Here is a 15,015-nt window from a genome sequence, read left to right as displayed (position 1 = left end):
TCATCTCTGCTACTCTTCCTGCGCAATGCAGATAAATATATATATATATATATATGTATATATATATATAGATGTATATATATATATAGATGTATATATATGTATATATATGTATATATACATGTGTATGTCTGGATGTTCCTGTCTCCAGCTGCGCGGACAGTTTTCCGGAAGTGTCTTCCTTTTTTCTGCACATTATGCATGTGCTATCATAGACACAGCGCTGCGTGTCTCTCGTTCTCGCGCCGTTGCTTGCTCAAGCCAAGCGTGCGGTGTATGTACACTCCAGGTGTGGCTACAGTGTGGTGCTTCACAGATAGGCGATACGTCTTCTTTCCTTTGCATTCAAATTCTCTCGTCCGACAGTTGCTCTGGGACACCTCTTGTGGAACGGTTACTTTTCCGCGGTGTATGTACACCTCAGCAAGACGCCGGTTCAGGTTACAGACTTTGGAAGACAGTGTTAGATGAAACCTGGTAGAGAAAAGAGTTTGCAGGAGCACTCTCTCCGGATTGGTTGCCTAAAAGGGACGAAGTCAAGTCTGCTGCGCCTCTTCTTGCTTCCCCTTCGACTCTCCTTTCCCTCTGTTCCCCTGCAGTTCGCTTTTCGTCTCTCGTTCTCTTTTCTTTCTAACCTCTGTCGCCACCTCTCACTCTCCCTGTGACTTCTGTCTTTCCTCACTCTCAGGAGCCCTCCCTCCTCTACTCGTTCCTCTTCTCGCTAGGCGTTTCCTCTCGCCTCCTCACGCGTTCTCAGGATGCCTCGTGATCTTCTCTCTCTCCACCCCTCTAAGCAACGCTACTGTTTTCGAGAAAAGAAACACATACGCCAGCGTGCGAATGCATATACCTACATGCGAACATGTATATATATATATATATATGAATACAAATGTATGCATTTATAGCGACGAGGGGATGCAAGGGTGGCTGTCTTACTGAATGCCATATATCCTTGTCACTTCTGCATCTTCGCCTTTCGCGCCTGTGCGGTCTCCGTAGTCTGTTTCGTTCACAAAGTATCGGATGCAGCGATCACCTGTAAAAAAAAGCGAGCACAAGACGGTGCAGTGAGAGAGAGCAGCGACGAGGACCGCGGTTCCGTGAGTCTGCGGCGGCTCCGCGGTCCGTTTGCAAGGCGTCCGTACAAATTACAACACGGTTTGAATTTGAAAGGTCGCCGACAAACGCAGCAAGCGTTAACAGAAGTGGAGGTAGTCTGTGCATGCGCGCAGCTGTTGAGCAGCGGCATCGTTTCTCGTTCACTGAGCACGAGCCAATCTCAGCCGAGAAGGACGAATAGGAGACAGGTGTGATGAGAGGGCGAACGACCTAGCGAATACGGAGTTCAACTGCGTGTCTGGCGTCGCAGCTCTACTACAAGCCACCGAAGTGAAACAAAGGCCTCTCCACTCACATCGCGCATAAAAGTCATCAGCGCTGCCGGATTCTCCGCTTTGAACATGCTCGTTCCTGTCAGAAAGCAAAGACCACCCGAGCACAGGAACTTCGGCTCGACACGAGGAGTGGACGCGACCAAGCGGAACGACGCACCTCTCCATGTCACACTAAGAAGCAACCTGAGACGTATGGTCCTCCAGCGAGGACTTCGAGTACAGAGCTCCGATGCTGGGCAACTGCTCGGTACAGCCCAAGAGCCGCACGCAGAAACAACTCGAAAGAGAACAACAGCTTTTTCTGTAACTCAACGCGCCTGCGGCCTTCCCATACATCCCGCTCCACCCACTTTCACAAAGCCATATATGAGTGCACAGATCTAAACATGTCCACAACAATGACACATATGCATAGGATAGTCTTTTAAAGAAATACGTTCCTGCGCCACAGTGTCACGTCTCTACATGAACGCGTTCGTCCTATTCGATACTTTGTACTCAAATATTTCGTTGACAGACGACGCGCAGTCGCACATTCCTACAGATATATACATATATATATATGTATATATATATATGTGTATATATATATATATATGTATATATGTTATATATATGTATATATATATATATATATAAATGTATATATGTATATATAAGTAAACATGTAGACGTGTCTGTCGTGAAAATGGTGGATATGCATGCCTATGGCTCGCCGTGTCCTGCCGGACATCAGCAGCCGTGTGTTCTTTTTCTTTATCCTACTTTTGAACTATTCGCTCTGCTCAGAGGCTTGTCACATTTCTGTCGGACGCCGTCCGTTTATCTCGTTTTCTCGTACCCGCGACAATCACATTCGCCCCCGCAGACGCTGCAGGTTTCACCGTCTCGCCGTCCAGGCCTCCGTCCACCTTTCAAGGACAAGCAAAACAACAGACATCCTAGCATTCCTATACACTCATGCACATGCACAAATGTACGTACACATGCATAAATACATACATACATCCATATATATATATATACATTTATATGTGCATACGCGTCCGTAAACACATAACTGGATACAAAGGAAGCCTTGGTACAAGCATGTCTCTCCACAGACGAGAGTAATGATCATCGTGGCATCTGAGTAGCTCTCTTCTCTCTTTCGTGCGAGTGACACCAGCCATTCGTCTCTTTCTCCCTATATCAACATATATATATGAATATATATATATATATATCGCTGTCTCTATGCATCTCCCTTTCGGTAAGTTCTTGATCTCTCCGCCTAGGTAACGGGAAGCCTGGTGCACGGTGTCTGACCTGAATGTTGAGTTTGGGGAACAACGAGCGAGCAGTTCGGACTTTTTGGAGCATGTCCGCCATGAATTTTTGGCCGCCGAAGCCTGGCTCGACAGTCATGACCAGCAGCATGTCGAAGTTGTCTCCCGCGAGTGCTTCGCCGAGGTCTTCGAACTTGGTTGCAGGTTTGATGGCGAGTCCTGCCTTGATGCCTCGCGCTTGAATCCGCTTGGCGAGTTCAGCGGCTCTCTGCAGATCTCCGCCCACAGACTCCCAGTGAAAAGTGATCGAATTCGCACCCGCATCCGCAAACGGCTGAATCCACTTTTCAGGTTCGGAAACCATCAGGTGGACGTCGAAAAAAGCCGACTTCAGATGGCCGCGAAGAGCCTTCACCACGCCGGGGCCGAACGAAATATTCGGTACAAAGTGCCTGAAAACACAGCGACAGAGCCGCGAGGCGAGCTCGAGCAGACAGGGCGCGCGCGTTCGCACGAGTGAACAGAACGCGAAAGGAGACAGAGAAAGAGGGAGGTGCGAAACAGAGAGCGCTGAAGCAAAGACCGGGACCGACAGAGAGAGACACACGGTGCGGTGCTCCACAGAGCACGAAAAACAAAGAAGAAAGAGCAGGGCCAGAAACAGGGTGCTGCAGCTCGGCTTGGACTCCCATATACACCGCGAGAGCGACGCAGAGGAGGGAAGAAGAAACCGAAGCGGCTCCTTGAGAGAGACGGAGAGAGAAAAAGCGAGAAAATGACCAGCAGAAGAGAGCACGGATGCCGGGTGAAGGGTGGTGTCGAGGTTACTGACAGAGAGCCGTGTGAGACGGAAGAGGAGACTTTCTTGTAAAAAAGAGGCGCCCAGGGAGAGCCAGCGCAGGCAACGAGAAACGTGGAAGAACTCAAAGTGCAACTCTAACAGTCCTAGCTGGAAGCCGACTTTTGACAAGGAAAAAAAAGACGAGATTGAAGGACCACAATGAAAGATTTGCCTTCTTCTGGAAAAGCCCCTGACGCGAGGAAATCCAAAAACGGAGAATTCACAGAACTTCTCCGCGCATACCCGTCCTGCAAAAGAAAAGCCAAAAGGAAAAAACAAGTGCGGACTCCAAACATCCACGAAACAAACGCCGCAAATGCGCACATGTACACTTTACTCAGCAAACACGGGGAAATACACAAACCCCACCGCAAACGATAGACGAACACGCGCAGCATACCTTATATATATATATATATATATATGTGTATATAAATATATAAATATATATATAAATATATATAAATATATATAAATAAATAAATATATATATATATATATATAAATATAGTCATACATGTTTGCAGCATAGAGACGCACATGGGCATGAACACGTACATGCGTATTTACATGCATACGGGTGTGTATCTATGTCTAGAGTTTTGCGTTGGCCAGCATGTGTGGTGTAGTTGTCACAGAAGGTTCTGGATAAGTGCCAGAAACATTGGGAGGGCGCGTGTCTTTGAGATTGGCGCTGAAGTCGGTCTCACCATGATGTCCAGGTGAAGCCAGTCGCATCCTGCGTCGACCATTCTCTTGGCGTCTGACGCAAGGGAAGAAAGGTCACTAGCGAGGACCGAGGGGCAGATGATAGGTTTTAGCTGTGAAGACATTTTCGTGAAGAGAATTCCAAGAGTTCGCCTTTCAAGTCGAGAAGCTCCAGAGTGTTCGGTTGATACGGTGATACGGAGAGACGCCGAGACTGGCTGTTGCGGCCGCCGGTGTACAGCAGACTTGCGGGGACGCGAGCTTCTTCAGCAACTAGCTAGGGCGTTCGTCTTGCCGGAGTCGGTTTCTGCCGTTGGTCGTTTTCACCCGGCAGACTGCCCTCCGAGAAAGCACGCAGCCGGACGCCGTGCAGGCAGCAGACCCCGCAGAAATCGGCAGCTGGAAGCGCCGCAAACGCGTCAAACTGTGTGGCTGGAGACAGAAAACTGAAGTTTCAACGGGAAACGACGCCAACGTTCGCCACAGGACACCAAAAAGCGCGCAGAAAAAAAAGCGAGTTTGACCGCGGCGGAGACAAGGAGTCGAAAGACTGCAGTGCAGGTGGTGAGGAAGATGAGCCGTTAACCGAAGAAAGCCACGGGCCGCAGAGGAAAATTCAGATACGAATGAAAAAACTGGCGCGTGTGTAGAAGCCAAGAAAGTGAACGAGGCTGCCAGGAGAGAGGTGAGTCGCAGGTTCAGGGAAACGCGTTGAGTCGAGGCGGGATTCGCGCAGCGCTTGCGGAGAAAGATCGCAGATCGTGAGTGTCTGCAGTGTTCTACGAAAGGGAAACAAACCGATCCAAGTAGGGGAGAAGTGAAAATCGGCCAAAGTGGCGAAGCGACTAAAGAAGAGTGGGAAAGACTGTAATCTTCAAATTCCCAGGTTGAACAGTATAGCGGACAAGGCATACGTTCAACGCGCGCATGCAAATTAAAAAAGCGCAGACGTTATGCTTGTGTGTTGTCGAGTATACGACTTCTCTGCGGTGGATACTTCGGATTTCGAAAAGACAACACGGGAGAAACCCGTGTGCTTTTGATCAAAACGGAGTAGAGCGGTATCGAAGGGCATGCTTGCCGGCGTGACTTTGTAAAGATTCCAGCTGTCTGCCAGCAACACTCGGAATCTGCTGTTTGCGAAGAGGAAGTGTGATACGAATTCCTGTTTGCGGACTGCAGTACAATGCAACACTGTGCAGGAAAGCGTTGGGGTGTGCTCGGTGTGCTTACAGAAACGTGTTGATGAGGATTGCCTAGCGCCTGGTGGTGTCAGAAAAAAGTCCATGTGTCTCATATAACGTCAGTTACTTCGAATTCACAAGGTGGCGACGGTCGACACGATGATTCAGGGCCATTGTGTATCATCGATAAAGACAACGCTAGCGTTGCTTATTACCCAGTACAATGGTACTGATCACACTAGCATTCACGTAGCAATTTATCTCTCTGTTAATGCGAATGGAAAATAAATTAAACGGTAAGTTACAACTGGAGCATAATCGATGTGGAGCAATTTTGATATCGTACGATGGGTTGGTGTACAGCAATCACAACGAAGTGGTTCTCCATGGCTGCAAAACTCCACTTTTCTAGCGCTGTCGGCAGTAACGATATAGATCCACTGTGCTGGTAAAATTGGCGTTAAACGAAGTGAATCGCATAACCTCGCGGAGCTCGCCACGCGCATCTTGAACAAGTGACTTGTACGTGACAAAACCTGCAGAATTAAGATGGTTCACAGCATAACCGCGCCGGGTGCCATGTCTTATGTACAACGGAAGCGCGCACGATCGAACTGCAGAACGGGTCAGGTCAGTTCTCTCGTAGAGTCTACAACTCTAGGTCTTGAGAGTCTGCCGCGGGACTATCAAGGCCCTTCTTCCTCATATATTTGACGGAAAACCTAGAATTCGCATGTTTGGCTCGCATTTAGCCGAAATACTCCGACGCGTGACCAGGAAAAGTGTTCATCATTTGCGACGTCAACGTGTTGGTTACGAGGGTGCATGAGATTTCCGTAGCTAGAACGGCACAAGGTGTGTAGAGAGTCGTCTGCCAGTCACGACCTCTGCGAAATGGCTGTCCGTGAGACAGCAAGAATGTTTTGACAAGCAAATGCGTTTGGTACGAACATACACGGAGAAATTGAGTAGGAAGGCGATAACCGATAACTCTCCGTGGTCTCGAGTAAGAGTTTATGAGAGTGTCTTATGATTCCTGTTGCGGTTCCGGGTTGGGCGTCATCGGCATCTAGACGACGCTTCTTCAAAAAACGAGTCGATTTATGACGCGGCTTTTTCATTGACAGCATCGTTGTCACGCATTTGTACTTCTGGTCCTGCCCCGGTTTACCGTGTAATGTAATCTTGTACAATTGTTACATGGCTTTGCGATGTTGAAGAGCTGCAAACTAGATATCACGACGTCCACAAGGGAGCGCCGCATTCTTCAAACAAGGCAATCGTTAGTCAACTGCTGAACTTTTGGTATGCTCTGGCAATGTGGTAGTTCATTTGAAGAGCGATAGAACGCAGTACTTCCGATCTTAGATAACTGTTTTCTCAGGGAAAAGGCAAAACTTCAGTTTCTGTAACATCTTTGCGGAGGCCGATTCGCACCTTTTTCAAGCGTACTACGTCCCGTCTACGGAGAGGGCGCCCTTGGGTTTCTTGCTCAGAGCGGCTCCCTGTAAGCTGGAACATTTACACGGCATTCCCCACCTTTTCGGTGTTTTTTGCCTCCAGTAATGCACACCAGCCGTCGGAAACAGGCAGTGACGACAGATGGAACATGCTAACTAATGGCGATCCTCGTTCGCAGTGGTCAGTGCTACCAATCGCGTGACACTTCCTGCTGAAGTTACCTGGTGCACGCTGCACGGACGCATATTCTGGGGGCACCAAGCAAACGGATGGTTTCAGAATGCGACGACACGGCTGTCTGACACATAGAAACCGTCGCAGGTCTTCTACCAGCACCGTAACGTTACCAGACTCTGAACAGATGCGTAACACCCGTACAACTAGAAGGTCCCACTGAAAGCAGCAAACTGTGCGAAGTCTCCAGAAAACGTAAAATTCCCTCTTGTTTACCTATGAGCCAGCGAAAAGTGGTGGCAACACAACGTCATGAAGCGTAGTTTCGTGGGCGGCAAACGTAGTTGAAGGCTCGAACAGAATTTGTGTCCTCCCGAAGGTGTAGAGACGCGCAAGATAGAAGAGTGTTCCTGGCGCTCGACGCAGTTCGTGGTATTTGCGTCCTCTCCTGTGGCAGAACCTTTGTATGTCGGTGCTGTGGCAGAACACGCAAGATGAAGTAACTCCTGTGATCGTCACACGCTCGTGGGTGTTACCCGCACAACCTGTGTAGAGTGCTTTAAGGGGACGGGCTCAACACCATGAGGAAATACCCTAAAAAGCTCGAACGTCCTTCAGCTAGCTTTAAAAAGCATCCCGAATAATCGAAGGAGTCGTTTCTTGTTGCATCTGCTAGTTTCGGTTGAGTCACAGGGTCGCGGACAACGGCGCATGCTGAGACTCGGCTCGGCAAACAGATCGATCGCATATATAGTGCGTTTTCGGGGCTGCCTAAATTCTTTTACTCCGGAGAGCTGTCGTGTCACTAGTTTTATTGGCCACAAATCGACATGTTTGCTTGCGTATGTCCTTCCTGTTAGGGACCGACGGTTTTTCGCGCATAAACTGCAAGAATTACCCTTTATCTGCCAGCACCTTTCTGGTTCATTAGTGCGCCAGGCAAAAATCCATTCTGTTGAGGCAGACCGAGCGAAACGCACCACACCACACTGAAAAGAACACGTTTGGCATAGTAGAAACACACTGACAGAGAACCTTACAGTGGTATGTGTAGCGGACTTCTGTCCTGCCGATGGACACCTCTCATCCCTCACACAAATTATTTTGCTCGTGGTTTCTTACTTTGCTTGTTGCGTTTTGCAATGACTGGGCAATTTAAAGCAGTCGCAAGCGTCCTGCCCGGCAGGTCGCGACAGCGCTTTGTGAATTTTAGGTTTCTACTGGTAGCATGTTTTACTGGCTTGACTGTCACCTTTCATGGCCTGGATATCAGGTCCGCTAGCGATACCTTTGCCATTCCGTGGCAACTCAGGGTTTTTGTGGCCGAGGCAGCCGTGAAGCGGAAACGTGTCTTGCATGCAGTACGTGACCCAGTAACAGGAAAGGTGATCTATCCAGATAAGAAACTCCTTTCAGACAACACGAAGACAGCAGGCAGTCCAGCATCATACGCTCCTCCAATACCTCAACTGGACAAAGCCTCGTTCTCCTCCTTCTTAGACGAACGTGGTCAGGTTCTCGTTTACTTCTACGGCGACGAAAGGTATTTATATGTGCTCTTGGGCACAACAGTGCAGATTTTATTCTCGAGATTACCGATCCATCGAAACACAGGGTCGACTTCTGCATCTGCAGACAGGCACCGTCGGAGGGGCAAAAGAACATTCACCTAAAATTTCATTTTTTTCTGTAGACGCATTTGCACGAGTCGTGCCAAGAAACGCGTCCACCGCTCAAGTGAAAGAGCGCTAGGGAGACACATTTTCGCTGCAGCTGCCTAGTTGCGGGTGGATTTTTGCTGAACTGGAACCATACACAGCAGCCGCTTTTGAGTTGTACGGAACAGACATCCGAAACACAAGGGCATAACCACAATATCGATCTTCTGTCTTCCGTTGAATAAAAGCATGATTAACTCCCAGAGCGAGGCTCTGTGAACAGGTGGTTACTTTGCCGTCACAGTGTACTACCGAAAAAAAATACGGGGTGTTCATCTTCGAGAAGATGATTTCCGGACACCCGATAGAGACTGGTACAAAAACGTTGCCATATCCTCTGCAACTGTTCTGTATTCCATTAGCATTGTCTAGTACGACGGAACGTATATCGTGTGATGTCCCAGGTGCGCCAAGTGCAAGGCTACCGGTCCCGAAATTGAGGACATCAACCGCGGATTGGTGAAGTACTTCTTTTCTACATCCCTGGCGCAAGTGGATGTGTCAAAACACCCGGAGCTTGCGGAAGATCAAGATGTCACACAAGTTCCCGCCCTCGTTTTCTATGCAGAAGGATCAAAGAGTGTACCAGAACAGTACCGTGGAAAGCTGAGAGCGAACCGGGTTTTCGATTGGGTAGGGAGTTTGAAGCGACAGAGGTCCACAGATGCTACATTTTCGCTAATCTGCTCCCTTGCGTTTCTTTTCCGCTACCGCCTAAATGAAATACGTTGTCCTGTGGTATAAGTGAAATTTCGACGAACTCTGTTTTCCGAGGCTCTACGCAGGCTGTGCAGCAGAGCAAGCAGCAGTAGGACTCTCGCAAACACGATGGACTCTGTGGCTGTGAGTGCGGTGGTAGCGAATCCACTGTTGGTTTTGGAGTCGAACATCAAGTTTTGCACTATTCTCCAGCGCCCACTGCTTTCGAAACCTTGTCTTGTGTGTCCGACGATATCGTACGTGGATTCGGAACAATCGTGGCAACGAAAAACAGCGGGAAGATGGGAAAAGCGCCGGTCCTGCGCGCAGACCACCGCCTCTGTAGTCGAGTGATGAGCATTTAAAATGTCTTTCTAAGTCTAGTCACATGCAATGATGGAACTGTGAGATGTTTTCTCTGTGACCTGACTTCAGCTGAGGCGGCAAGATGGATCGTTCTACAGGGATTTGGCGGCAGTTCGGCGCCAGCAGAAAGCCCCGATGTCAGTGGACGATGAAGAGAGGATCCTCAAAAAAGCAGCAGCGAATTCGCCCTTCACAACCGTGATCTCATACACTGTCCCAGGCAGCCCGAAGGACAAATTGATCAAGGCCATAGCTCATGAAGGTGACGCGATGCGTGGAACACTCTTCCACTTCATACCCGTAGCAGATTTTAAGAAAAGCAAGATCGAGATCTACAAAGCAAAGCTAGTAAGAGGCCGTTCAGAACGCAGGAGTATACAACCGTGATCTTGCTTTGGCAGTTCGACCTGACGAGCCTGATTATTAGAATTTCAGTTTCCTGTTGTCGGGATGGTGAGGCGGTTTGCTGCTGCGTGAGGTTAAAAAGTCGCTTTTCCCCGGTTTTGATCCGTCTCTTTCCCTCTCACAGCCTTACGATCTGTATGAAGACGAAGATATCATCGACTACGCCGCGCAAAAGTGGTCCAAAAACGAGATCAAACGCAGCATCTACGCGGCATTCGATAGGACAATCTATCCCGACACGGACGAGTGTGAGCGCAAGCAGATTCAATTAAAGCCACTTGATCAGTGCATACGAGAAGCGCGGTTTTCCTGATTTCTCAGAAGGAATCGACGGGTTAAAAGAATGTTTCACGAAGAATTCCCCTTCGTATCACTTCAGTCATAGTCAGAGGCATTGGTGACTGCCACCTGGTAAAGCAAAGTCATTTCTCCATATCTCGTGGGCTCGCAGAGACTACGTTCTACAATCGAATTGCGCGTTGCCGAACTCTGGGAAAGGGCGGACTCCACCGCTATGCAGCCATTAAGAAGGGATGAGGTGACTTCTCTGACCGAAAAACTATTCGAGTTTGATGGGACAACTGAGCCACGCTCTTCGGGCGCTTGAACGACAGCAAAGGAGTCGCCCACGTCTCTCTGAAGAGAAAACACTTCCGAGCGGTGTTTTCGCAGCCTTACTGGTTGGCTAGCTCAGTCATCTTTTGTTTTCAGATGTTGATAATCTTGCAAAAACAAAGGCCCTTGCTACCATTCTGCATGATGATAAGACAAGCGACTACCAGGAGTATGTCGACGTTCTCCTTCAGTATGCACGTGATCTGAAGGACAAAGTGAGTCTCTGCTTCCTGTGTTTACAAGGTCACCTGGCGGGTACACCAGTCCTTCTTTCATACTTAGCAACTTTACAGGAATACGAACGACTGTCTGTGTACAGGGGCAACAGGGATCGTGAGGTATTTTTACTCTTGCGTGCATTCTATACGCAGATTAGTCACTTCGCCGTATCACCTCCAAGCGAGCATGACCTCGGCAGCATTATCCTATTCAGAAGCTAGACGTTTCCAGTCCACACCCGGTTTTTCCTTTCCCCTGAAGCTTTTCCTCTTTCGCTCTCACGCTCCAATTTTCTGGCGTTAAAGCCGGTGAATTCTGCTGCGCGCCTTTAGAAAATCCTAGGACAGTTGGTATGCGCCGCTGAGTGGATCAAAGAATCTACCGAGATGCAAGAACAAGTCGTCTGACCGCGATGCAAAGAAGCAAGCGGAAGCGACAAAATAACTCTGTGTAGGCACTTCCCTTGTGTTTTACGAAATTGCGGCAGCTGGTGTTCACGTTCGCGAACCAGCGTGACGCGAAGGAAGTGGTGCAGTTCATGGGTTTCGACCCGGGCTGGCCGACGCTCATGATCACGGAGACAGCAGCGGAAGGCCGGAAAAATGTGCTGAAGGCAGGAACCTACACTTTTGCCGCAGGTCCGAAAAAGTTCGTCCTCAAAGGACCCTTCAACTGGGGAGCGTTCGAGTAAGTCTGGGCACAGGACAAAGGACCGAGAAGGGGCTTCTGTCACTCCACAAGCTCGCAAAACTGCGTTTTGGAATCACTGTAGGGTGGGTCTCGTCGAATTGACAGGTGCTCTGCGGCTGAAGTGCAAACCTACGTTTTCAAAGCACGTCACAGAGGCAAGACACAATGTCTCTTGAGGACGAGCAGAGATTCAAACACTGTCAGGATGTCTTCAACTTCAGATTAAGAACCACTTCAACTGACGAAGTTTTTGATAAACCCAACTGTCCCCGCCACGAGCCGACCCAACACATCATTCGGACGCCAATGCCCCGGGAGGAAAGTTGTTCGCTTGAAGAGGAAAGCAACCCTCAGCGCGTGATGCAGACACCCATTCCCTCCCCGGCACGATGTTGTGATTTCTTGTGCAGTCAATTTTTCGAAAACTTTACAAACAAGAGATTGCCCGCGGCTTTCCGGTCGAACTTGCCTCCCGTGCGGTCGGCCGAGCACGAGGAAGCTGCGATTCAGGACATGTGCCACTACAGCCTAAAGTCCGCTCTGCGTGGTCTAGGCAAGTGGATCTTTGTGCTGTATTACGACGAAACAGGGTCAGTTGTTCTCTGAATGTTACTTCTAGTCACTGCCACGGCGTCGCCTACATACGCTAAACCACACACGAGGCAGCACCTGAAGTTCCAAGAGAAACAGACAACGCTCAATTAGAGAATCACAAGCAAGCACGACTCGTTCGAGTCACAACATTCTTGATGGCTAGATACTGGATAGCTTTGGACGGTTGTGTCTCCCGTGACTGCCTGAGCGACTGCAGTGCCGCTTGCGGATATAAGTCGCGGTTCTTCCGACAGATTTGTCTTAAGTCTTCAGGATTCACGAAGAGGTCCTCTTTCAATGGTTACCGAGTGCTGAAACAGAGTAACACTGCTTTTAGTTCATTTTCGAGCGTCTGAAAGGGGCATCCTTGTCGGCTCCTCTGTTTTGGTGTGGACATGTTTAGTTCACAGTGTATTTTGCAGAATACACGTGCAGACCCAGTTCACTTTCTGACACCCTCTATGCATATGAACAAATGCTGGAGGATGAAGAAGGGCGTTCCTGAGTAGTTTTCAAGTCTCGTTTTAGGAAACAAATCTTTTCTTTGTACCTCCAGATGCTCTGCCTGCGTAGAGGCAATGAAGGTGTTTGTGACTGTTGGGAAGCGTGTGAGAAAGTGGACGGTGGTACGTCTCTCCGGTAGATCGACTTAAGAGAACAAGCTCTCTCGTCGCCACCGATGGCCACTCTGTCTCTCTAGCTACGTGCAAGATGGAATTTTACCAGTGGAACTCGTTTTTACCACTCAGTGCCCTGCTGCGGCTGAATTGGTGTCTGTATCTGGCAATTTGGGTCTCCGCTGTGCTGAAAACGGCTATGCCCCCGTATATGTAGAGCCTCGAAGTCCAGCCGTTTATGTGTTTAAGTCCCACCGTTAATACCTGGTGTTAATCCGATGTATCCCTGTGTTCTCTTCCAGTGATTTCCTAACACAGCTTGTGTGCGTTCTTGGATCTTTTTCCAGATCTGAAGCCACGTTCTAAAGTGCTAACATATCACTGTTAGGATGACCGGTACCGTGGGAATATCGTCCTCAACCCGATCTATTCGTGAAGCACGTGCGACTCAGGGTGTGAATGCTTGTCGTTGGGTGTCACCATTTGGACAGAAGGATATTATTCTGGCGAGATATCCGTCGGATCTGAACGATCCCATCGACCCTGCCGGCACACTCCCACAGCCCATGCTCATTGCCTATCCTCCAGGTGAGAGGGTGACTAGTCAGCTGTCTGTTGTGTCTGTGGAACACTATGTGAGAGCTGTCGCTTCCAGACGGGGTGTGTGAAACCTCTTGCCTTTCTGACTCAAACAGAGTACGCCCCCCCATCGCGCATTCTCAGATGTTTCGATATTCCTGGATGTACTCTGAAGCAGGAGGCGGGGAGAGGGATGTGGGCAAGGAGGAGACACGGCGGATACTTGACGAGGAAACACGCATTCGTCCAAAATGTAAAGAAAACGAGTGGAAACGAACCTGGCCGTCCGCCGAAAAGACAGCGATAACGATCTCGTGATGTTCTCCCCTAAATCTCCGAGCAGATACACTTTGCCTACCTTTTGTATGCCTTTGCCTTTGGCGCAGATGGTGACAAGCTGCAGAAGCACATTGTGTACGATGGAGAATTCACTGAAGACCTGGTTGTCGAATTCATGAAGGGAGAAATCCGGAAAAGGTGGAAGCGCGCTGAGCTCTGATCCTGCGCGATTTGCGTTTTACCAGGTATCCTAACTTCCTTGTCTCTCCAGATTCAAAATGCCACTTCTACCAGGAAAAAAAAGATCGCTCTTCCTAGTTTTCAAGTATTTCGACCACGATGATAGATAGAAACACTGCCTCTGCTAACGCTGTTGATTTCGATCTGACAAAACAACTCTTCGTCTACTCTTAACAGTAACCCGTATCGTCTCCGGGCTCTGGGGAGGCAGGATCTAATAGCGTTGTTTGCACGATTGTGACGAATAAGGGGGGGCTATGCGTGTTCTGCCTTGCGTTTTACGCTGCACACTTAAGATGATTTGCCGGGTTACTTTGTTGATTGGAAATCGATAAACATAATTGCTGTCGTCCTACAGCTGTCCAAAGCTTCTTCCCCTCAAGAATCTTCTTCTCGAGGGAGCATATACTACGAGTCGGACTATTGGTTTAGATCTTGAATGTCTCTGTTTACTGAACCGAAAATCTACTGGGATTTCCATGACCTCATAGTACGTGCGCGAGTCCACTAGTATCCAGCCTATCTTTTAAAACCCAACCCGGTTTTCTGGCTCCCCCTCAAATGCAGCCTGCAGCTTTTGCCAGTTGCCAGGGTACATTGTACGCTACAGCAACCCAGCCGGCACGGATTGAAAATAACGCGGTAAACGATAGAAGACGTTGCAGCGCTGTTCCCTCTTCGGTGACACACACAACTCCCACAACTGGCATCGGTTGGTGCGTTCTGTTTTACAACAGTCGGCGTAAAATCACCACCGTTTCACTTTCCACTTGCATGTCCGCGACACTGGTAAATAAGAAGGAAGGGGGAAAGAGAGGCACTCGCGTTAGCTGACACTCTGCAGAAAATGCTTTCGACTGGCCGGTGAAAGGCCACGTGTCGCGTTAAGGGAAGTGGGACGGTCTCGAAATGGCGAGGAAGACTGACTAAAGTTTCTCCTGAAACAGGTCCAGTGACATCT

At 49.0% G+C, this 15,015-nt stretch overlaps 2 protein-coding genes across 2 annotated transcripts; one reads left to right on the top strand and one right to left on the bottom strand.

The window, feature by feature from the left end:
* Positions 1-330: 330 nt before the first annotated feature.
* On the bottom strand, positions 331-4,279 carry TGME49_247670 (ribulose-phosphate 3 epimerase family protein). Its single transcript, XM_018780835.1, has 5 exons — positions 4,217-4,279; positions 2,706-3,754; positions 2,239-2,308; positions 1,418-1,473; positions 331-1,039 (listed from the first exon to the last, which is right to left on the bottom strand). The coding sequence occupies exons 1-5, from the start codon at positions 4,242-4,244 to the stop codon at positions 1,013-1,015; spliced, it is 1,230 nt and encodes a 409-aa protein (XP_018634973.1). The 5' UTR covers positions 4,245-4,279; the 3' UTR covers positions 331-1,012.
* A 3,589-nt stretch (positions 4,280-7,868) lies between these two features.
* Positions 7,869-12,965, top strand: TGME49_247660 (thioredoxin domain-containing protein). Its single transcript, XM_018780834.1, has 6 exons — positions 7,869-8,576; positions 9,156-9,384; positions 9,886-10,164; positions 10,346-10,469; positions 10,933-11,505; positions 12,896-12,965. Exons 1-5 carry the CDS (start codon positions 8,080-8,082, stop codon positions 11,274-11,276), a joined length of 1,473 nt encoding a protein of 490 aa, XP_018634972.1. The 5' UTR covers positions 7,869-8,079; the 3' UTR covers positions 11,277-11,505; positions 12,896-12,965.
* Positions 12,966-15,015: the final 2,050 nt, after the last annotated feature.

The sequence above is a fragment of the Toxoplasma gondii genome, chromosome XII, assembly GCF_000006565.2.
Source record: "Toxoplasma gondii ME49 chromosome XII, whole genome shotgun sequence".
Classification (NCBI taxonomy): Eukaryota; Apicomplexa; class Conoidasida; order Eucoccidiorida; family Sarcocystidae; genus Toxoplasma; species Toxoplasma gondii.
This window is presented reverse-complemented; position numbering and strand designations above follow the sequence as displayed.